This window comes from Hypanus sabinus, chromosome 15 (genome assembly GCF_030144855.1).
Source record: "Hypanus sabinus isolate sHypSab1 chromosome 15, sHypSab1.hap1, whole genome shotgun sequence".
Lineage (NCBI taxonomy): Eukaryota > Metazoa > Chordata > Chondrichthyes > Myliobatiformes > Dasyatidae > Hypanus > Hypanus sabinus.
This window is the reverse complement of record NC_082720.1, coordinates 29,771,664-29,794,518: the sequence shown is the minus strand read 5'-3', so window position 1 is coordinate 29,794,518 and position 22,855 is coordinate 29,771,664. Positions and strand designations below refer to the sequence as shown.

The 22,855-nt window shown below is 38.4% G+C and overlaps 1 protein-coding gene across 3 annotated transcripts in view; it reads left to right on the top strand.

Annotated features, from left to right (window-relative positions):
- Window positions 1-844: 844 nt before the first annotated feature.
- The window catches only part of crebrf (creb3 regulatory factor), a 61,952-nt gene continuing 39,941 nt past the window's right edge, over window positions 845-22,855 (top strand). For 2 of the 3 annotated variants that reach the window (XR_009515856.1, XM_059990165.1), the window contains exons 1-2: window positions 845-1,341; window positions 22,252-22,428. Coding sequence is in view for 2 of the 3 variants with exons in the window: in XM_059990165.1 (XP_059846148.1) it covers window positions 22,420-22,428 (9 nt within the window). In the remaining variant the exon portion in view is untranslated. Of the gene's footprint in view, window positions 1,346-22,251; window positions 22,429-22,855 lie in introns of all 3 variants that reach the window. The other variant, XM_059990166.1, reaches the window with a different exon arrangement.

Here is a 22,855-nt window from a genome sequence, read left to right as displayed (position 1 = left end):
TGGCAACTGTTCTGCCCATGACCTCTAGAAACAGCACAGAATTGTAGACACAGCTTGGCACAAGTCAGAAACCAGCCTCCCCTCCATGGGCTCTGGCTGCACTTCTCACCGCCTTGGTAAAACAACAATCATAATCAAAGACTCCACCCACCACAGATATCCTGTCCTCACCCACCCATTGTGCAGAAATAATAAAACCTAAAAACATGTACCACCAGGCTCCAGGACAGCTTCTATCCTGATATAAGATCATTGAATACTTCCCTAATATAATAAGGACTCTTCACTAGCACGGTCTACCTCATTAAGACCTTGCACTTTGTTATTTACCTGCACTGCACTTACTCTGTAACTGTAATACTTTATTCTGCACCCTGTTATGTGAAAGCTTCTGCTGTAGTCTTGAACTGTCCTAACAAATTGAACTGTATGAATGGTATGCAGGGCATGTTCTCCAACTGTATTTTGATAGGTGAGAATACTGTATCAATTTAATAACATGACTTACCGACTGGTTAAAGTACGCGTGATTTGAGGGATTTTTTTTTAGAATTATTTGGATCATTTTGATTTTCAACAACTCTTAAAGGTAGTTTGATATCTTTTGAAGTAATTACAATGTGCACATTTTGATATTGTAATAAACCATTAACAAAAAACCTATTTAGTGTTTCATTTCATGAAAACCCCAGATAATTAGAATGTGTAGCTGTCAGAATGATCCCAAATCGCCATATTTGTCACATAACATTTCCATTTATTTTTCGCTGAACATTACAAAAGATGCAAAATAAAGAATTATTGAGCATTTATACTTGCAACAGCAGTACTTTAGGCGGCAAAATTTGTGGTTTATGATCAAGAAAAATCTCAGGGTTTTATATCGGTACGTATATACTTTGATAATTAATTTACTGTGAACTTTGAGTCACAGGCGGCCTTATTTGAATAAGGAGCTATGAATATAAATGTATAAAAAGGACAGACACTCTCCGGCAAATGCTTGTAATATTGACTGAGTTTTTCAACAGGGGTCACGGGTAAATTTAAAAATGCATCAAACCCATTGCTTCCCCACGCCCGGCAACCGAGTCGCAAGCAATTCTAGTTAGTGGAGCTGGAGACGTTGAGCTGCTGGTTCTCGGTGGGGAGGGAAGAAGCGGGTCTGCCATTGGCTGCTGCGCGGGCGGCACGGCCATTGGTTCCGGCGCGACCCCTCCCCCACCCCGACGACGCAGTCACGCGCTTTCCAGGAACCCGTCAGGAAGATATCAACAAAACAAGCGCGCGCCTCGCTGCCCCCTGAACGCTCCGCTCGCATCACGCCCCGGATCTCCAGAGGTAGGTGCGGAGGCCTTTTCGTGCCTGTCGGTGCCATTGGAAACGGTCTCGGCTCAAGCAGAGGTGATGACATGACGTTAGGGGCCTTTTAATTAAAGATCTCTCACTGAGGTAGAAAGTAGCCTGAGAGAGATGGAGGAGAGGGTGGAAAAACCCTCGAGCTCCTGTGACGTCAGCCGATTGACGCGCAAGCCGCCAATGGGAAGTAGCTGGCTGGGAAAGTTTCCGTCAACACTGAAGGGCGAGCCAATGGGCAAGGCGGAGGGGTGGGATCGGCAGGGCTCTGAAGTTACTGTGTTCCCGCCCACGGCGGGTTTGTTTGTGTTGGTCGCCATGTTAGAAACAGGGCTGAGAAACATAATATGAAGCCAGGCCCGTCGCTGGAAATCAGCGGAGATTCACTGGCAGCTTCCTTAAACAGGTCGCGGGGGTTGTAGCAGAAGAGGAGTCATAGGTCGTGCCTGTCTTTTTGTATGCGGTGTAGGATGGAGGAGGGAACCCGCCCATCTACCGTTATGTAAACACATGGCAGTGTTTTGTTTATGTCTGCAGCTAATGTTTGAAGGGGTCATTTTGGGGGAAACCTACTCATTTTGTGCTTTCAAAGGATAGCCATGTATAACTATTATTTCACTATTGCCGTCAGATTCCATCTTGGGTAAATATCCAATTTATATTTACACGTGGTGTCTGTTTACAAGGAAGTTGGTAATGCACCAACTGAGGATTGTCTTGTAATTTTGTATAATGTATCCTTGGCACTGATTATTAATGCGGACCCACAGCGAACGTATTACTTATGATCAGAAGTTTTAAGAGAATAATCGTAATCCGTGTTTTTTTTAAAAAGCAAAGAAACCATCTCCTGAAGGTTTTCATTGGGACCACGCCCCCTTAGTAGGAAAGCGTGTATGCGTGCTGCTTATCCTGTGGCCTCCTATTCTACAGAAATATCTACAAACTTGGAAGTTGGTACTTTTGGTCCGTCTTAAAAAAAAGTATATTGAAGCACAATTAAAAACATACGCCTTCAATGTTTAAGACGATCTGGGAAGGAGAATGTTCTGTAAAACCCTTTATTTTTGCTCCAAACCATTAAGTCATTCATTTGTTCGAAGTAGAATAACGGACTTATGTTTTCGTGTTTACCTTCTGTGGTACTTGTAATGGCTCAGCCTAGATTTTAACTGATACAGGTAGAAAATTGTTTTACTTTATTAATATTGTAGACAGATTTCTGTTTCTTAGTCCTAATTCGATAAATATCTCTAGCAAATCTCCAAATCCAAAGTTTAGTTTATCGACAGCAAATCAAACGACTGTTACCTTGGCTGGTTTACAAGCTTTGAATTTTATATGTATTTTTCTTTTCAGTGAACTGTAGTGGATGAATCTACTAGCATGTGGGAAGACTGCTTCATTAAGAAATACTTTGAAGTGTTTTAACCTAAACTTTAGTTTATAATATTTAACGTCAGAATATTATTATACTGAAATACATGTGGCTCAGGGAGCGAATAGGGTCAAAATATTGCAAGCATCTTGTTTTAATGAAATGACAAACAGTTAAGCATTTATCTTTATCTAATCTGAATGTTGACTGTAGCAAGCAGCAATGGGTTTAGGTGATTTTTGAATTTGATATATTTAGCTGAAATAAAATCTCAGAATCTTCCCATAAAGGTCTTGTGTGAACATGAATGATATTTAATGTGCACATGTTTCCATATTTTCTTGTAACAAGGGATCCATCAAATCTATGCTGACTCACAGAACAGTCCCATTCTCTAACTAATAAACTGTTCATCTGCACACTAGTGACCAATAAATCCATCAACCTGCATGCTGGACTGAGGCAGGAAACCTATGTGAAATCAGAGAGGATGTATAAACTCCACACAGACAGCATTGGAAAGTCAGGATACAACCCAATTAACTGGAGCTGTGTGGCATCAGCCCTACGATAGTCATACCATTGTGACATCTAATGATGCTAAAATCCTAATATTTGATAAAGTAAATTTCCCCTTTCGTAAGTCATATAGTTTCTGTCTGTGAGCTTAAATCAGCATGCGTTACTAAGTTATATAGATTATATGTTCCTGGTGTCAAACAGATGTAAAATTAGCTGATCTTTAAGGCTATTCCAGTACCCCTGGGGAGGTAAAGTATATCCTTTAATGATTGCTGTTATTTATGAACTCATTGGGTGGACATAGGAAGGAGAGACCATTGAGTCTGAATATCTGTTTTTCTAATAACCTCTTTCCCAGGTCTAAATTCTTGCCCAAAAAGAAAATACAGCCAGTTTATTGTTTCTACCAACAGCAGAATATTGTGTTCAGATCTGGCTTCTCAATTAAAGAAGAATATACTTGCAGTGAGGGAGTTCACCAAGTGAACTCCAGATACTGGGTTTGTCATGTGAAGTAGGGTTAAGCACATTGAGCCAATGCTGTCTTCAGTTTAGAGTAGTGAGAGGTGATCTCATTAAAAACAGATTTAGTATTGGTATTTTCTGTGGTTGAAGTGCCTTTTAACAGGGTCACAGTTACCACCATATTAGACAGTGATGAGAAGAAATTTCTTCATCCAGTGGGCAAAGAAACTTCCAATTGTCATCACTATTGTCTCACCGATGTAGAATTTAGGGCTAGGATGATTAGAGGCTGTTGGCAAACAAATTTCACTGGTATCTTACTTGCATGTGGTAAATAGTGAATGAATTTGATTTTCTGACTGGAAAACGAACTTGGGTAACAGGATAGGTGTGTATTGAGAAGCTTTGCCACTTCTCTTCCACCAATTTTTTTTACCCCATGTTTGGAACTGTGTAGTCTTGGGCTTGTTTTGTAGAGACTTGGATGATTTTAAGTAATTATTGTAGCTTTCACTTCAGCTTATTTCCATCACATATATCAAATGATAAGCCTGCTTGGCAAAGGTGAGGTAATAATAAAATGATAATAAAATAAGGTAATAAGTGCAACATAATAAAGTAAATAGATATAATTTTAATTGGTCTCTTTTTTTCAAGTGAGAGCCAATACAGCTTTATCTTGCAGTGGTAATGTTGGGATTGACAATTACGAAAGATAATAGCTTGTCCAATTCTTTTCTGAAAACAAATCTTAACGTTTGTTTCATCAGTTTATTGAATATACTATGTGTTATATTCTCAGAAATAAACTTGCACTACTGCTGAATAACTGTTTCAATGAGATTCTGAGAATATCACTCCTTAAGTAATGGAAATTTGTGCTTACTTCTATTTCCTGGTATTTAACTAAGCAGAATTGTTATACATTTCAGTGTATAGCATTTTATCTTACTTTGAAGATTAAAATAAACTAAATGTTTCAGCTGCAACAGATTGTCACATCTATGACTCAGTGCTTTTAATGTTAGAAATTCGGAGTAAGCTCGCATAAAGAAAAGTACTCTGGTTGTATAATTATAAGTTGAGTTTATTGATAAAATATTTTATAATATGAGCATTAAAATGTATAAGGTTCTGAGAGAATAAAGAGGCTATTTACATTAACGGGTGCTTTGAGCTAGCAAGCATTGCTCAAGTTAGGAGGTCAAGCATTTAGGATTCAAAAAGGAATTTCTTCACACTGAGTGTGAACTCTTCAGAACTCTGCTTCTGATGTTTGTGCATTCCCAGTTGTGCATGTTTGGACAATTCTTGGGAAAAAGGTGAAAATTAGCTTGGAGATTGGAAGCGAAAGATAATGGTTGAAGTTGTTGCTCTGACCAAAAGGCTGTTCCTGGTTGGCTGCACAGATTTTTGTTATTATATTTATTAATGATTTAGACAAATGTAGAGAGCAAAATAAGGAAGTTAGAAGTTGCAAAAATTCTCCATGCATTTGTTAGGGGAAAAGATTTATACTTGAATATGCTAATACATGCCAGAACAGTTGTAAAGTTGCAAATAAATGTTAAATCAGAAGAGTGTGAGTTATAGATGCAGCAAGCAAGGGATTATGATAATACACCCTAAAGTCTATCACACCTTTGTGTGTATGCCTGCAAATCCTTGAAGGTAACAGAATAATTTGATGAGGTGCATGAGAAAGCACAGGGAATAGTTGTTAGATCAGGTATAGAATATAAGGGCATAATGGTTATGCTATATATATTACATAATACTTGTTCTGCCACAGTTTGCTATTAAGAACAATTTTGGCTACCGTATGCATGATTTCATGAGAAAAGGTGTAGATGCGAATTGAGTATATTGCTAAGAGTGCAAAATTTTAGCCTTGAGGAAAGTTTGGGCAGAGTAGACTGAGCAGGGACTTAATTGCAGTATTTAATATAAGACCATAAGACAAAGGAGCAGAAGTCGGCCATTCGGCCCATCGAGTCTGCTCCGCCATTTCATCTTCAGCTGATCCAATCTCCCCTTTAGTCCCATTCCCCCACCTTCTCACCATAACCTTTGATGCCCTGACTACTCAGATACCTATCAATCTCTGCCTTAAATACACCCAATGACTTGGCCTCCACTGCCGCCCGTGGCAACAAATTCCAGAGATTCACCACCATTCACCAAAAATTTTTTTTTCACATCTCTGTTCTGAATGGGTGCCTTGCAGTCCTCAAGTCATGTCCTCTTGTACTCCCCACCATGGGAAACAACTTTGCCACATTCACTCTGTTCATGCCTTTCAACATTCAAAATGTTTCCCCAAATTCTTCTAAACTCCAAGGAGTACAGTCCAAGAGTGGTCAAATGTTCCTCATGTTAACCCTCTCATTCCTGGAATCATTCTAGTGAATCTTCTCCGAACCCTTTCCAACGTCAGCACATCCTTTCTTAAATAAGGAGCCCAAAACTGCACACAGTATTCCAAGAGAGGTCTTACCAGTGCCTTATAGAACCTCAACATCACATCCCTGGTCCTATACGCTATTCCTCTAGAAATGAATGCCAACATTGCATTCACCTTCTTCACCACTGACTCAACCTGGAGGTTAACCTTAAGAGTCCTGCACATGGACTCCCAAGTCCCGTTGCATCTCAGTCCTGCACGAGGACTCTCAAGTCCTGTTGCATCTCCCGTTGCATATTTGGCAGACCTACATGGAGAAAGCTTAAAAAAATACTTCATTAACCTGGCTGAGAGGGATAAAGCATGAAGGGGGATAGATCCTGTGAATCTGCAAGTCTGCTGGGAAAGTAAGAGTCTGCCAAACGTTGTGGGCTCATTGTGTTGACATGGGAATGTGTGGTGATACTTTTGGGCTGCCCCCAGCACATATTTGGGTGTGTTGATTGTTAAGGCAAAAAATACATTTCACTGTATGCTTTGAACATGTGATAAATATATCTAAATTTGAAGTTAAAGTAACTAGTAGAAAGATGAAAGGAAAGATCACCTTGAAAATGGTGGATCTGGAATACATTACTTGAAAAGGTAGGAGCTAAAATCCACATTACATATAAAAAAAAAATCACTATAAGAACTTGAAGAACTGTGGCCTGCGTAACTATGGACTTAGTGCTGAAAGTTGGAATTAAGAGTTGGGTAACTCCTTTTTGATTAGGGCAGATTAGATGGACTGAATGGCATCCTGTGTCATAAATTTTCTATGATTCTGTAGGATTTATTTGACCATTCTGCATTTCTTGGACTCATCAGCAAATTTTGAGACAGTATAAATCATGGATTGCAGTTTGTTTCTGATTTCTAGTTAAGTTTGCTTTTCATTGAGGATAAGTTTTGCTATTATACTATGCAATGACAATACAAATAAAATGCTTATATTTTTTTGATTGGAAACTTATGCCAGCAATAGAGTAACCATTCTTAAACTTGTTTACAGTATTTAATCATTTTTATGGAAAAGACTGAATAAATAACAATTTTTTCCTGTGATCAAATAATGGTGTTTTTGGAAACTAAGAACTTTAAGAGTGTTTACCTGATCACCATTGTTAATTAATTCACTTAAGAGCAAAGAAAGGATGTTGAATAATATACTTTTTTAAAAGAGAACTTGGAGGAAGAATTGATCACATGTGAGTAGTTCACAAAAGGCAATTACTTTTTAAAAAAATCTTAAGTCAAATTGGATTGAAATCCAGTATTGTAGATACTGGAATTCCAAAGAATATTACAAAATGAAATTATAATCCTGTTCTCTTTATTCCCATTGACATTGCCTGATGTGCTTTTTTCCTCATTTTATGTTGATGTCTAAGGGAACCGTTGAAAGAATTCTTTCACTTTGAATAACATTTAACTTGTCAATTTCAATTGATACATTAAATATGTTTTAAAGAGAAAGAATTCTATCTTTTTTATTGATGTCCAATCTGAATTACTTTAACTTCCCTTCTGCATATATGGATACAGAAGTACAGAATGTGATGTGGAAGGACACAGCTTAGAAATTTCAGCATGTGCTTTTCACCCAAGAGCTTGAGGTGTGATGCTCAATAACAAGTGAATCTTAATTACTTGAAAAGTCAGAATAAAACTGCAGATACTGAAAATCTGGAATGAAATCAAAATGTTGTGAGCAATCAGCAAGTTTGGCCGTATATGTGAAAAAAGAAAGAGTTATTGTTTCAGAAATCTGACAAAGGTCCATTAAGATAAAATGACCATAAGACAAAGGAGCAGAAGTCGGCCATTCAGCCCATCGAGTCTGCTTCACCATTTTATCATGAGTTGATCCATTCTCCCATTTAGTCCCACTACCCCACCTCTCACCATAACCTTTGATGCCCTGGCTACTCAGATACCTATCAATCTCTGCCTTAAATACACTTAATGACTTGACCTCCACTGCCGCCTATGGCAATGAAGTCCACAGATTCACCACCCTCTGGCTAAAAAAATTTCTTTGCATCTCTGTTCTGAATGGGCGCCCTTCAATCTTTAAGTCATACCCTCTTGTGCTAGACTCCCCCACCATGGGAAACAACTTTGCCACATCCACTCTGTTCATGCCTTTCAACATTCAAAATGTTTCTATGAGGTCCCCCATCATTCTTCTAATCTCCAAGGAGCGGTCAAATGTTCCTCATATGTTAACCCTCTCATTCCCGGAATCATTCCAGTGAATCTTCTCTGAACCCTCTCCAACATCAGCACATCCTTAAATAAGGAGCCCAAATCTGCACACAGTATTCCAAGTGAAGTCTTTCCAGTGCCTTATAGAGCCTCAACATCATATCCCTGATTCTATACTCTATTCCTCTAGAAATGAATGCCAACATTGCATTCACCTTCTTCACCACTGACTCAACCTGGAGGTTAACCTTAAGGGTATCCTGCACGAGGACCCAAGTCCCGTTGCATCTCAGAACTTTGAATTCTCTCCCCATTTAAATAATAGTCTGCCCGTTTATTTTTTCTACCAAAGTGCATGACCATACACTTTCCAACATTGTATTTCATGCTGTGCACCTGCTAAAATGTTTTCAACATTTTCTGTTTCAATGTATAATACAGGCAACTGAAATCACTGTGGGGTTTATATTTGGTATTAATAGAGAGAGTGGCTATGATAGACCAGAAAATTGCCATGTGTGCTTCTGTCACTAAGGTTCCTATCTTAACTTCATAGATTTAAAAATGGTTTATGTTAAAAATCAAACTTAAAGCTGATATTTAAATGACATGCTTTAAATGACAAGAGTTTCTGTGCGACTACAATTTAGAAGTGCTATTTTAAGACTTGCTTTAGTTATACACAACAGCCAATATCCTCCCTCCCCTCAAAATAATGCTAAAAGGCTTCTGAGAAAAGGCTGAGTTTGGGGTTTGAATTCCAACCTTGGTTAAGTCTGCCTTTAGTATAAAATGGCAGCCTAATAAAGTGTTAAAGGCCATGCCAGGTGATTGTATTCTAAGGGTCATAAAAATTTTGGTTGGTGATTCCAATAGCTGCTAAACTTCAAGAAGGTAGCTTCAAGCAATTTTGTTGAGTAGTTCTGTAACCAATGACATATCTATACTACATCAGCTAAATAGCTGTTGAGTTAATTTGAAAGTTTTGTGGTGATTTGCAGCCATGTTTGCTTGAATCTGGGAATTCAGTTGGAAGGTATGCAATGCTGTACTTTTCCCCTTGGGATTCTGAGGATTTCTGCTAAAGAATGCTGTGATGATGTACGTTACTAAAAGTTATTGGAATCTGCAGGAGAAATTGAGTAGCTACCTTGGGGATCCCCCTTGATATGAATGAAGAATGGGAGGAGATAAGATCAGTTAGAGGGACATTAGCTGTTGGTGGAATGACCACGAGGAGAGCTTTGCATAGAAAGCCCTTTCAGACCATAGGTTTTTTTTTTATCCCTTATTATCATAACCCATGATCCCTGGATGTTGAGACTCTTTTTGAAAAAGGTCATGGTAGAGTTCTGCAGCCAATATGAGGAAGAATCACATTTTCACAGTACACATAGTACTGTAATCCCTGTGACAATCCTGATCAGAGAAACACTTACATTTTATTCTGTAGGAACTTTCCATGCTATCACAAAATATCGAATCACATAGCATCTCCATCTGATTCTCCCTGAGTGTGGATCTTAGTGCTTGTATTCTCGACAAGATCAGCAGCAAAAAGTTTTAGATATCACTAAGTTTGTGGGTTTCTATGTAGTTGACCAAGCCATTGACTGTATGCTTGTGCCCATCTGAGTCCTTCATGTAAATTCTGAGGTATAGTGAAGCAGGAATGGATTCCATTGCTTTCAACATGAAAAAAGTACAGTTTAAATGTCCTCAGCAGCGTATCTTTTAATAGCATAGATTCTGAGGCCATCAATCTCAATTTCCCTCTTCTATTTTTTCACCCCTCTGCCACTCTCCAGAAAGTTCCATATATAGTACATTTACAGTCCCATCAGCTATCAGATTATCTTCATCTTGTTCACGCTTTTTGCTTTTCTAAATGTAATTTTTCTTTATTGCAGTGGTTTTGGTTGACTGTGCCTTTTTACTTTAACAGATGCATTCAATATGTCCCTTTTTGCCACAGCATTGGCAATCTATATCCTAATACTGGTATTCTTTTGCTGAATGCCCAGTTTTGCTACAACGGTAACATTGATTGCCAATAGATGTCTTATTCTTAAATCAGTAGAAACTTCATGAACTTGGGAAGATGCGCTTAGTATCTGTGCTTCTTTAGCTGCCATCTCTATATATGTACTAATATCATTTGCCTTCTGTAATGTTAGTGTGTCATCTGAAAGCAAACATTTCTGAACTGCCTCACTACACAGACAACATATGAGCCTATCATGTAATGTTATTCAGTGACTACCCAAAATCATAGTGCTCAGATAACTGCTTCAGCACCACCACAAACTGCAGTAGACTCTCCTTCCTCTTGATTAGTTTGATGAAATCTAAACCTCTCTGCAATGGTCAAAGGTTTAGGTGATTATTGGTCCTTTAAGACTTCAGTTGTCCTCTTATCAGGCTTTGCAGGTTGCACTAAACTACATACTAAATTAAGTGTTTTTGGACCCACCACAGTGAGAAAAGTTGGAACATGAATATCATCTCAAATTTGATTTGCTCATGCAAAATATTCAAATCTTTCACTTTATGAACTCCATTGCTCTTTTTCATACAGCCTCATACTTCCAAGCATTGTTGCCAATTTCAAACACAATCATGTTCCAGCAATGTTAATTAGTCTTACCTAGCCTTCCTCAACCTTTTTGCCCTGGAAAAACACTTGAAATAATTTTCAGGTCTCAGGGAATCCCTGCATAAATATTATTATATCTACAGTTCATGGTATGTTAGCGTAATCAGTAAGTTGTAGATATAATAATCCTAAAATAATTGTCAGTGCTCTTTTGAGTAGAGAATGATTTTTACCTTTCTTGAAAAAACAGTTAGGCTTAGCTTACCTTTCTTGAAATTAATCTTTTCCCTCATAAATTTTAAAAACTCATAAAGGCAAACAATAAATTTCTTAATTCTGAGTCAAACCTGAGATAAGCACACAAGGATTTCACCTTTAACTGAAATGAGATGATTTCTATCCTTGCTCTTGACACTTGTTAAACAAGAAAAAGCTTACTCACACATGTAAGAAGTTGAAAACTACTGCAGCAAAATGTTCATTGCTTTCCTATGAAAGGCAGGATACTCTTTCATAGAAATCCAGAACTTGTCCAGGGCTAGGTCAGTAACTCTCATCTTGATTGCATGATCACAGTGCAGCTTACAAAGTTCTTCCGCTTCTCTCAAAGTCAAGTTCTCAGGCTGAACAGAAGATTCAGAAAATGGGTCCCTCACCCAGTTGTACACTTGCGCTGAAAAGGAGAAGAATTAATGTTCAATTTTGTTCTGCAGTTCTCCAGTTGTTTTTCAATAAGACTCGAGACTTTCTGATACCCTGCCTCACTCTCAAGCCCAAGCAACAGTGGAAACATTTCAAGATTTCCTTTTGCAACATGGTATTTCCAAAGATTCAGTTTCCTTTTAAATCCAAGAATCTTGTCACTTGAAGTCAAAACATTTTCTCCAGGGTCTTGGAGAGACTTATTTAGCTAGTTCATGTGATGAAAAATGTCTGATATGTAGGCTAGTTTCTGCAGCCATGCTTCATCTTTAAAGCACTTAGCAAAATCTGGCCTACTATTTTCTTGTAAGTACTCCTGCAATTCAGATTTCAGCTCAAACACCCTGTTGAGAACTCCTCTTCTGCGAAGCCACTGTATGTAGCAGGAGGTTGCCGCTCTTTGTCCAGGTTTTCACACAGTCTTTTAAACATTCTTGAGTGAACTACTAAATAACTTGCTTCCCAGGTCTTTTTACTGACTGTGCTTTATTTTCAAAAGCTTTAATCTGTTTGTTTTGAGATTACAATTGTCGTTTGAAATAATCAGCACTTTTGCATGTCATATGGCTATGACCTACCTTTTCCCCATAAACCTTAATTCCCTTATTATGTAAAAACCTATCTAACGGTTTCTTAAATATATTTAGTGAGGAAGTCTCAACTGCTTCCCTTGGGCAGAGAATTCCACAGATTCATCACTCTCTGGGAAAAACAGTTTCTCCTCATCTTCATCCTAAATCTTCTCCCCTGAATCTTGAGGCAATGTCCCCTAGTTCTAGTCTCACCTACCAATGGAAACAACTTTCCTACTTCTATCTTATCTATCCCTTTCAAACTTTTGTATGTTTCTATAAGATCCTCTCTCATTCTTCTGAACTCCAGAGAGTATAGTCCCAGGCGACTCAATCTCGCTTCATAGGTTAACCCGCTCATCCCTGGAATCAACCTGTTGAACCTCCTCTGCAATGCCTCCAAAGCCAGTATATCCTTCCTCAAGTATGGAGACCAGAACTGCACACAGTACTCCAGGTGTGGCCTCACCAGTACCCTGTATAGTTGCAGCATGACCTCCCTGCTCTTGAATTCAGTCCCTCTAGCAATGAAGGCCAGTGTTCCTTTTGTCTTCTTAATAACCTGTCGTACCTGTAAGAAGCTTTTTGTGATTCATGAACAAGCACTCCCAAGTCCCTCTGCACAACAGCATGCTGCAGTCTTTCACCATTTAAATAATAATCTGCTCATCTCTTATTCCCTCCAAAGTGCATGATCTCGCATTGACCAATGTTGTATTCCATCTGCCAGACCTTGGCCCACTCACTTAACCTATCTATATCCCTCTGCAGACTCTCCACATCCTCTGTACAATTTGCTTTTCCACTCAGTTTAGCGTCATCAGCAAATTTTGCTATGCTACACTCAGTCCCCTCTTCCAAATCATCAATGTAAGTAGTAAACAACTGTGGACCCAGCACCGACCCCTGTGCCACCCCACTCACCACTGACTGCCAACTGGAGAAATACCCATTTATACCCGTTATCTGCCTTCTATTGGTTAACCATTCCACTATCCATGCCAATACATTTCCTCCGACTCCATGCATCCGTATCCGTATTATAAATAAGTCTCTTGTGCAGCACCTTATTGAATGCCTTCTGGAAATCCAAGTATACAACATCCACCTGTTTCCCTCTGTCCACTGCCCTCATTATGTCCTAAAAGAACTCCAGTGTTTGTCAAACAGGATCTGAATCCATGCTGCATCTGTCTAATGGAACCACTCCTTTCTAAATGTTTCGCTATTTCTTCGTTAATGACAGCTTCAAGCATTTTCCCAACTAGAGATGCTAAGCTAACTGGCTTATAGTTGCCTGTCTTCTCTCACACCTCCTCTTCAAAAATCGCCACACTGGGCCATCTTTAGAATGAAAATTTCCCTCCAATTTTCTACTACACTGCTAGTTTGTTCACTCCCATACGTCAGTCAGCAGCGCATAAGGGAAAGTAGCGGGAGGTAATTGGGGAAGGAGAGGCTGATGTCACAGCCCAAGTTGTGTGAGTCCATTCAATGCTTGAAAACCATCCACTGTGAGCGCTAGCATTGTGTATTGTGCAAGTTCAAAAAAACAATGTTTTTTAAAAAAAAATCGCCATCTCTTGCGGAACGCCTAGCAACTTCTCACAGAACCCTAGGGTTCCATGTAACTCTGGTCTTATCTGTCTTTCTATCCCTTGTTACGAACCCCGTAACTGGGTGTCTTACCAGCAAAGATAGGAGTATCCGTTGAAGTCTGATGATACTACTTTTAACAGTATTTATTAGTAAAAATACACAAAAATAATATCAATGCAAATATACAGATAATATACGTCATCAATACTAAACCTAAACGTGCCGGTATAATAAGAATCAATAAGAAATAAGCTCTGTCGTTGTCTGGGGATAATGAATTGTCCGATGGAAATCTAAAGTTCAGTTCAGTTCATACAGGCTGCAGTCATTGTTGATCACTGTGTTACAATTGTTGGAGAGAGAGAGAGAAAAAAAACTTGCCGACTTTCCTTTTATGATTTTGATCCGTCTCCGTCCTTTAGCTAGACCGTTCCGTGGAGGACTCGTCACCCAGGCAAGGGTGGACACACACACACAAGCCCCCACCGGTCTCATAGCGTCTCTCCTGGTGCATCTGAGGGGTGTTCCCCAGACCCTCCTTTTATCCCCACTCATGGGGTCTCAGATGCCAATCAGGTTGGGATGATGCAATCCCTCAACCAGACCACTCTGGTTGCCCCCTGAGGGGTTTCAATGAATAGAACAGTACTCAATACACAATTCCTCCTTCAAGAGACAATAGCAGTAATCTCTCTCTTTGTCAATAGGAGACATTCCACCTTTGTGTATTCTGGTGCTGTCTTGCTCTCATTACTGACATGCTGTATATCGCTCTCATTTCCTGGGTAGCAGATCCGAAATAATAGCGATTTTGCGATTCTCAAAAGGGGGGGGGGCGGGCATTGGCTATTCTGTATCCTTCTGCCCATCAGAGTTGCTCCTCATTCGTAACACCCTCTTCTTTGTTTTATTTAACCATTCCATTCTCATTCTCTCCCCTTGGATTTTTCACTCGCCATGCTTACTGTGGCATGCAGTGTTGTCTTTTTGCTACCCCACTTTACACAGCGGTACACCACTGACGTTGCCCACTGACTTCCTTGCAGAAGGGTAATAAATACCTTGTGAGGACTTGTCACCTCTTCACCAGTGGTTATGCTTGTGGTACTGTGAAGCCAGGTGGCTGTGAATAACACACTGGAGAGATGAGGAACAAATGTGCAACTTTTTAATTTGCTTGTAAGTCATCTACCTAGAATGCCCTCTCTCATTACATTCAGTACATAACATACAAGGAAGCTTGATAGCAACCCATAAGGGTCAAAATATACATAACACCAGCATTAATTGTTTCACAGGACTAACAATAAGTATTTTGAATAGTAAGAGAATGCGTGTTCTCAGAATCAATGCTTGTTGTCAACTAATTTGAGCTTTTGCGTTCTCCAGCAGAATTTGAGTCTGTATTGCAAAACGTCATTCCTTCCATAATTGAGGATCCATCAAAAAGGACACTAATGATATTATTTCAGCTCATTCATCATTAAGCTCACACCTAAAAGGCCCACCAGTTTCTTTACTATTCAGTTACTTTCATCGTTCTTAGCTGCCTTGGTTCATAACCATGGTGATCATCCAGTGCTCGTCTTGTCTACTTTGATGCTTCTGTATAGTTGGGTAAGTGGCTGCTATAATACCCAACAGTATATACCTCCTACAATGCCCTCAAGGCTTTGAGTTAGTCCTGTCTTTTGATGCTCCCTATAAGTAGCTTGATGTGCTTAACTTAACAATTGTAATGGCAATGTGGAATGGTGTGCCCAGTTCAAGGGATGTTATAATTTCCCATAATAATATACTAGAAATAGTGGGAACCAATGTTCAATGAGAACTTAATAATAGAAGTAAACTACCATGTTATTAGTGTGGTGAACTTGTATTCCAAGACTAAAAGAGTTCACTTAAGATATAGAAGATGCTTAAAACGATGTTACAGTTTTGTAGATTATGAAAAAGTCTCAGTAGATCAGAAGGTAAGTTTTATTTATTTAAAAAAAGTGGAAAATAGAACGACAGGGATGGTGCACTAATTAACCTGATATTTGTTGTCAGTAAAATTCTAGAATCCATTCTTAAGGCAGTAGTAATATGATACTTAGAAAAACATCCAAAAGTAAAATGGTTCAGGTGCTGGGAATGTGAAATTTAAAAAATAGTGAATACAGTATTGGAATTTAGCAGATCAAGAGATCGAAGTAGAGTTAAAGTTTCACATTAATGAAGTGTCATCAACCTGACTAGCTAATTTTAATTTTCTCTGTACAGATGCTGCTTGACTTGTGTATTTCCACTATTTAGTTTTTACTTAAATCATAATCTCTTGTGCAGAGTCAGCATGTTTATTGTGAAAGGGATATCATGTTTGTTATATCTTTCTTTTGGCATTCTTTCTATATACAGGCTGTAATCATTTTTATATTAATGACTAATTTTTTTTATCCGTCTGTAAACCGGATAGTGTAACCATGGTGTTAATTCAGATGCTTCCTTTGTCAATAATCGTACATAAAACTTTCTACCAGTAGATGGCACTGCAGTGCTTACCATTTCATAAGTGAATTTCAATGCCCATAGTAATTTCCATATACAGGTTAAGTACCCCTTAGCCAAAATCACAAAATACAAAATTTTATTGAGACATGACATCATAAATGGAAAATTCCACAAGGCACTGGGAAGGTTCCCAGGTGATACTCAGATCTCTGCGCACCACAGACATTTCTGAAAAGTGACCTTGCATATGTAATGAACAGAAATTAAATAGAAAAACACCACATAAAGCGAAAAATGAAGATTGCAATAATGTATTGAAAAGTGGATTCATCAGTGTCAGAGTGAACATATGCCATTCAATGATATGAAATGAGCAAAGATCTAGCATGACAAACTGAAAATTATAGTTAATCGTGAATATTTAGCAAGCTGGTTGCAGAAATTTTAAGGAAAGACATGGCATGAAATTTTTTAAAGATTTGTGATGATGAAGTGTCTGCTGATCACAGAGTAGCAGAGAAATTCATTGATGAATTTGCCGATATTGTTGCTAAAGATGTGGCCTGCAACTAATGGGTTCCTGGATCGGCTGCAGTGATGACTGGCTTTGGCTATGGAGTTGCTTTTGTGAACTTCAGTTGTGAGTGTTATTTGCTTACTTTTATTGTTTGCATAATTTTTTTTCTGAACATTGGATGTTTGATGGTCTTTTTTTGAATGTGTTTGATTTGGTTTCTTTTGTAACTCCCTGTAAGGAGATAAATCTCAAGGTTGTATATAGGATACTTACTTTGATAATGTACTTTGAACTTGGATGAAAATCTGACACTTTGAACGGCTGCATCAGTATGTATGTGTGATGAACAAGTGTCAGACAAAGACAGCTTACTAGCACATAAATTCAAAGTCTGAAATCATGGTGATCCTTTCTCTTTATGTAATCCAAAATCCACAAATACAGTATCCAAAATCCAAAACTCATTTGACCCCAAGCGTTTCGAATATGGGGTACTCAACCTGAATTTGCTTAACTTGTTTACATTTCTTAAATTAAAATTGAAGTTATGTTATTCTTTGCAAATACAGTGGATTCCAATTAATTGGAACACATCGAGACTAGTACATTTTGGCCCAATTAAGTGGTTGCCCCAATTAGCTGAAGTTTCATGGAAATATTTAAAAAGGTATTAAAAATACAAACTGAGTAACAAATTATGTATTTAAATGAAATATAGAACAGATTAGAACATTACTAATAGTACTACAGTACCATAAAACTTTATTATTTCCTAATAGTTATCGATGGGGGAATTCATCCAGTGTACACAATGAACAAAATCAGTGTAGGCACCTTGTGCAGGTAGTGGGCTGCCTTAATACGATACAATCATTGGAAGTACTTTCAATGCATCCTCCAAAGCTTCATTTTCATTGTAACATTCAAAATGAGCTTCAAATTGTTTGTAGTCCTTAACTTGTTGAAGTAGTGAAATAATTTCATTTTCACTCCTGGCCAAATCTGGCATCTCTAAGCCTGAATCCTTGAAACTGCAGTGAGCAAATCAATTAAGAATTGTCTTCCTGCTTATTTCTCGCCGACTATCAGCAACAAGAATCACTGTTTCTGTACACAAACACGGAACTGATACTGTTATAACTAAAACTATTTAAGGATAGCATAATGTAACAGCCACACTAGAGCACATGACTGGCACTAGCTATAACCTGTTCGGCAAGTCTTCTGCCTCATTTGAGTAGCATAGTGTCCCAAGTAAACAGAAAATCAAGGAAATTGTCTTTATTCATTTTTGATCTTAAGCGTTGTCCCAAAAAAGTGGCTGCTCGGATTAACTGATGGCGAAATTAACTGGAATCCACTGCGTTGTCTTTCTATCTAGTTCATGCTGTAGTCCTGTATATTTTGACTTTAAGTTGTAGTACAGGATTATTGCCCTTTCAATTATGACTTTCCTGCTCCAAATTATGAATATAAAATTTAGCTCTGAACCTGATTTTGATCTTTGATGATTAGTTTTACAAAGTTTGTTTTCACTCAATATCTTCAGATATTCCTCTGAATGAATTGCTCTCAATTGACTGGTCTAGTTGATTGCTTCACAGATACAGATCAGTCCCGTCTTATTTTCCATCTACTCTGTTGGCAGCCTGTGTCTCCAACTGTAATTCCCTTAATTGAAATCGCAATTGTTAATTTTCCCAGTTATCCCATTTGACTGAAGGGACCAATATACATTTACTAGTTTATCAATGACCCAGAATTTGGAGGAATGAATAGTGATGAGGATACAAAGCGACTTCAAAAGGATATAGACACATTAACCAAGTAGACAGTGATGTGATAAGTGGAGTACAATGTGAAAAATGTGATTTATCCACTTCACTGGAAAAAAATGCCTTGTGTTTTTTAAATGTCAAGAAACTGGAAATTATTGATGTCCAAGGGTACTTGTGTAACACTTGTCCAACAGGCTGGTATATGTTTAGGGGAAAAAAGTCCGGCCACTCACCAACCCCACCTCCTGTATACGCAGGTGCTATGGGAATCAAGTTAATACGGCGTCGCACACATAATATCAAACTCACACCAGATACCGTTATGGAATATACTTTAAAGATTTTACTAGAACTAAATGAGTATTAACAATACAGTATATGTGAACGAAAAGAAAATAAAGTAAAAGGCGCCAAACTTATCAGAGTTCAGTCAGTTTAGTGCACATCTTTGGAGCTCAACCATTGAACCATTCAACCCCTCATCGCTTTCCTCCAACCTCCACGTCCTTGCACCTGGGACCACCCTGGTGGTCAATCGAGCAGTGCAGCGCACGTCCACCTTCTTCGACGTCTTCTTCCCTCCACAAAAAGACCACGAAAACCCCTCTCCCAGACCCACAAGACAAAATAACATCCCCCATTGGTTAACAAATGAATTCAATCCCTGTTATCAGCAATTCTAAAGTTAAACAACTGCAAGAGAAAACACTTATCATAACAAAGAAGCATTCCTACTCTTAACATAACAACAAGCCATTTTGATTAACATACGCAGTACATATACACCTGAATGTCCAGTGTAATAGTCACTTAAAGCTAACACACAAGTAGTTAGGAAAGAAAATGGTATATTGTCCGCCACTGCAAGATAATTTGAGTATAGAAGTAAAGATATCTTTCTATAATTATATAAGACTTTAGTGAGAATAAGCCTAGAGTATTGTGTACAGTTTTAGTCCTAAAGAAAGCATATGCTACAGAGGAAGTGCAACAAACACCATTTTCTAGAATGGTGATAGGTCATATGAGAAGATTTTGTAAGTTAAACCTCTAATGTTTAGTACAGAAGAAGAGGTAGCTCTTCAAAATATACAAACTACCTGGAAGCTCTTGACAGGGTAGCTATTTGGGAGGATATTTCCTAGACTATTGAATGTGGAATTAAAAGGCAAGCTCAAAATATTGGGTGGATCATTTGGGACTAAACCAAAGATAATTTTTTTCTGGACAGAGTTTTGGAATTCTGTACAGTGGCAGTCACTCAATGCATAGGCATTGCTTATATTGAAAACAGATTAGTAGATTTTTGGATATTAGAGGAATCAAAGGATATGAGATTAGGAAAGAAAAATAATGTTGAAGTGCATCATTCTTAATTTTGTTAAATGGTGAAGCAGGCCTGGCGGATCAAATGGTCTATTGCTGCTCCTGCTCCTCTATTTGCTGAATAGGCCAAATCTCCCCCTCCCCTGCTTTCCATAGAGATTCCTCTTCATATGCCTTCATTTGTCCCTCCCTCCTGATCACCTTCATGGCCCTTATCCCAAGTGTGACCAGGGCTACACCTACCCCTACACCACCTCCCTCACCACCATTGAGGGCTCAAAACAGTTCTTCTGGTTGAGCTGACACTTCACATGTGAGTCTGTTGTATCAGGCGCTCCGTACATGGGTGAAGCCCAATGCAAATTTGGGACAAGGAAGAGAAAATCTGCAGATGCTGGAAATCCAAGCAACATACACAAATGCTGGAGGAACTCAGCAGGCCAGGCAGCATCTATGGAAAAAAGTACAGTTGACGTTTTGGGCTGAATCCCTTTGGCAGGACCCCTTTGTCAAGCTGTTTGCCACAAAAGGCAGGATCTCCCGGTGGCTACTATTTCAATTCAACTTCCCATTCATATTCTGACATATCTGTCCATGGCCTGTTCTACTGCTATGAGGAGGCCAAACTCAGTTTAGAGGAACAATACCTCATATTTTGTCTGGGTAACCTCCAACCTGATGGCATAAACATCAATTTCTCTAACTACTGGTAATTAAGAGAGGTGAACTTGGCTATTGGACCACTGGAAAAGGTCTTTGGAGATGCAGTAATGGGGACAAAGACTTGGCAGATGACCTCAATAAGTATTTTGCATCTGTCTTCACTGGGAAGACATCAGCTGTATGCCAGAAATTTGACTGTGTCAAGCGGCAGAAATAAGGTTATTTGCTACTACCAAGAAGAAGGTGCTTGAGAAGCTGAAACGTGTGAAACATAGAAAATAGGTGCAGGAGTAGGCCATCTGGCCCTTCAAGCCTGCACTGCCATTTTGTATGATCATGGCTGATCATCCAACTCAGAACCCTGTGCCTGCTTTCTCTCCATACCCCCTGATCCCCTTAGCCACAAGGGCCTTATCTAACTCTCCCTTAAATATAGCCAATGAACTGGCCTCAATTGTTTCCTGTGGCAGAGAATTCCACAGATTCACCACTCTCTGTGTGAAGAAGTTTTTCCTCATCTCGGTGAAGCTAGATAAGTCACGTGGACCAGATGATTATACCCAGGGTTTTGAAAGAGGCAGCTAGAGAGATTATGGAGATATTAATAGTGATCTTTCAAGAATTGCTAGATTCTGAAATGGTTCCAGAGGATTGGAAGGTCATAAATGTCACACCATTATTTAAGAAGGGTGTGGGGAGGCAAAAGGCAGAAAATTATAAGCCAGTTAGCTTGACTTCAGTAGTTCAGAAGATATAAGGATGAGATTCTGGGGCAAATGATAAATTAGGCCATAGTCATGGTTTACATGTTGTGGCCATTGTTACTCGAATATACATATCACTAGATATTTGCTGACCTCTCATTGGTTTATTAGAAAGTAGTCTTTTGGTTAGTTTAACCAGTGCAAGACATATAAATCTTAAAAATTGTTTGTACTCTAGTTAGTTATTTGTTCATTAAATATTTCGAAGACAATACATTGTGTTGGTGTGTGGCCAAGTGGTTAAAGCTGAAGGTCATTAGTTCGAGCCTCAATTGAGGCAGTGTGTGTGTCCTTGACCAAGGCACTTCATCACACACTGCTCCTGCACGTCTATAGCCTAGTGGCGGCGGTTGGTGCAGTATAGACAAGACGTTATGAAATTATTATTAATATGTTTGATTTCAATTCATTGAAGGGAGTTTTATTAGTCTATCATATCCATTATAAAATAGCTTAATAAAGGGAACTTCTATAAAACAACTTCATTGAAGATTCAAAATTAGAATCAGGTTTATTATGGCTGAGATATGTCATTAAATTTGCTGTTTTGCAGCAGCAGCTTTCTTTTTACTTATGGATACTGTATTCCATTTATTTGGGCCATTAGTTAATCGGAGCAGCTGCTTATTTGGGACAACTCATAAAGAATAAAAATTAATCAAGAAAATTGCCATATGCTGTTAGTTGACTGTGTTGTGAAAAATTATGGGATGGCAGTTTAATTTCTGGAGAGGAGATAAGTAATTTGGTTTAAAGGAATTAAAACTGTAGATGTTTCATTCATCTTGTTTATGATGATTTAACAGAGCAGTGCAATAGATTTGGGGGATATTTTTCTAATTCCAGTTTGGCTTTATTTCTCCTAGGCTTGAGAGTTAAAAAGAATTATCCTGGGAGAGACTTCATGATAGTGAATTTTGTGTACTAAAGTTGACACATTTGTTCATCACTTCAACTATTTAGTAAAACTGGAAGCGACTCAACCAAAACAACAGGAAAACATTCTCTTGGATAAAGCAGATGTGGGTGTGGGAATGCCGCAGGTAGGTTTGTAATCATACAGGTCTCGGGTCTAAAGTGATTCTGTTGCAGGATGTTTCATGCTTGCTCTGGAGTCTTGATGTTAAGATAGCAATTTCAACAATTTTGGATCTTTTACCTTTACAATAAAGTTTTAGCTATGTCACCATTTTTATAATTTGATATTAGTGAAAATACAGTACGTAGTCTATTGGTTACAGTGATTAGTCGTGCACAAATAACATTAGTATCTTTCAGTGTTGCTTTGTAAATGAAGCTGGAAGGTAGTTTATAATTCACAAGTTAAAGCAATTAATGTGCTGTAATTCTCAACCCAATTATTGCTACTTGGTTTCGTGTCTTGGAACATAATGATGGTTCAAGAGTTAGGGATAATATATATTCCCAACAATATATATATTTTCAAAATACATAATATTGATGTGGTAA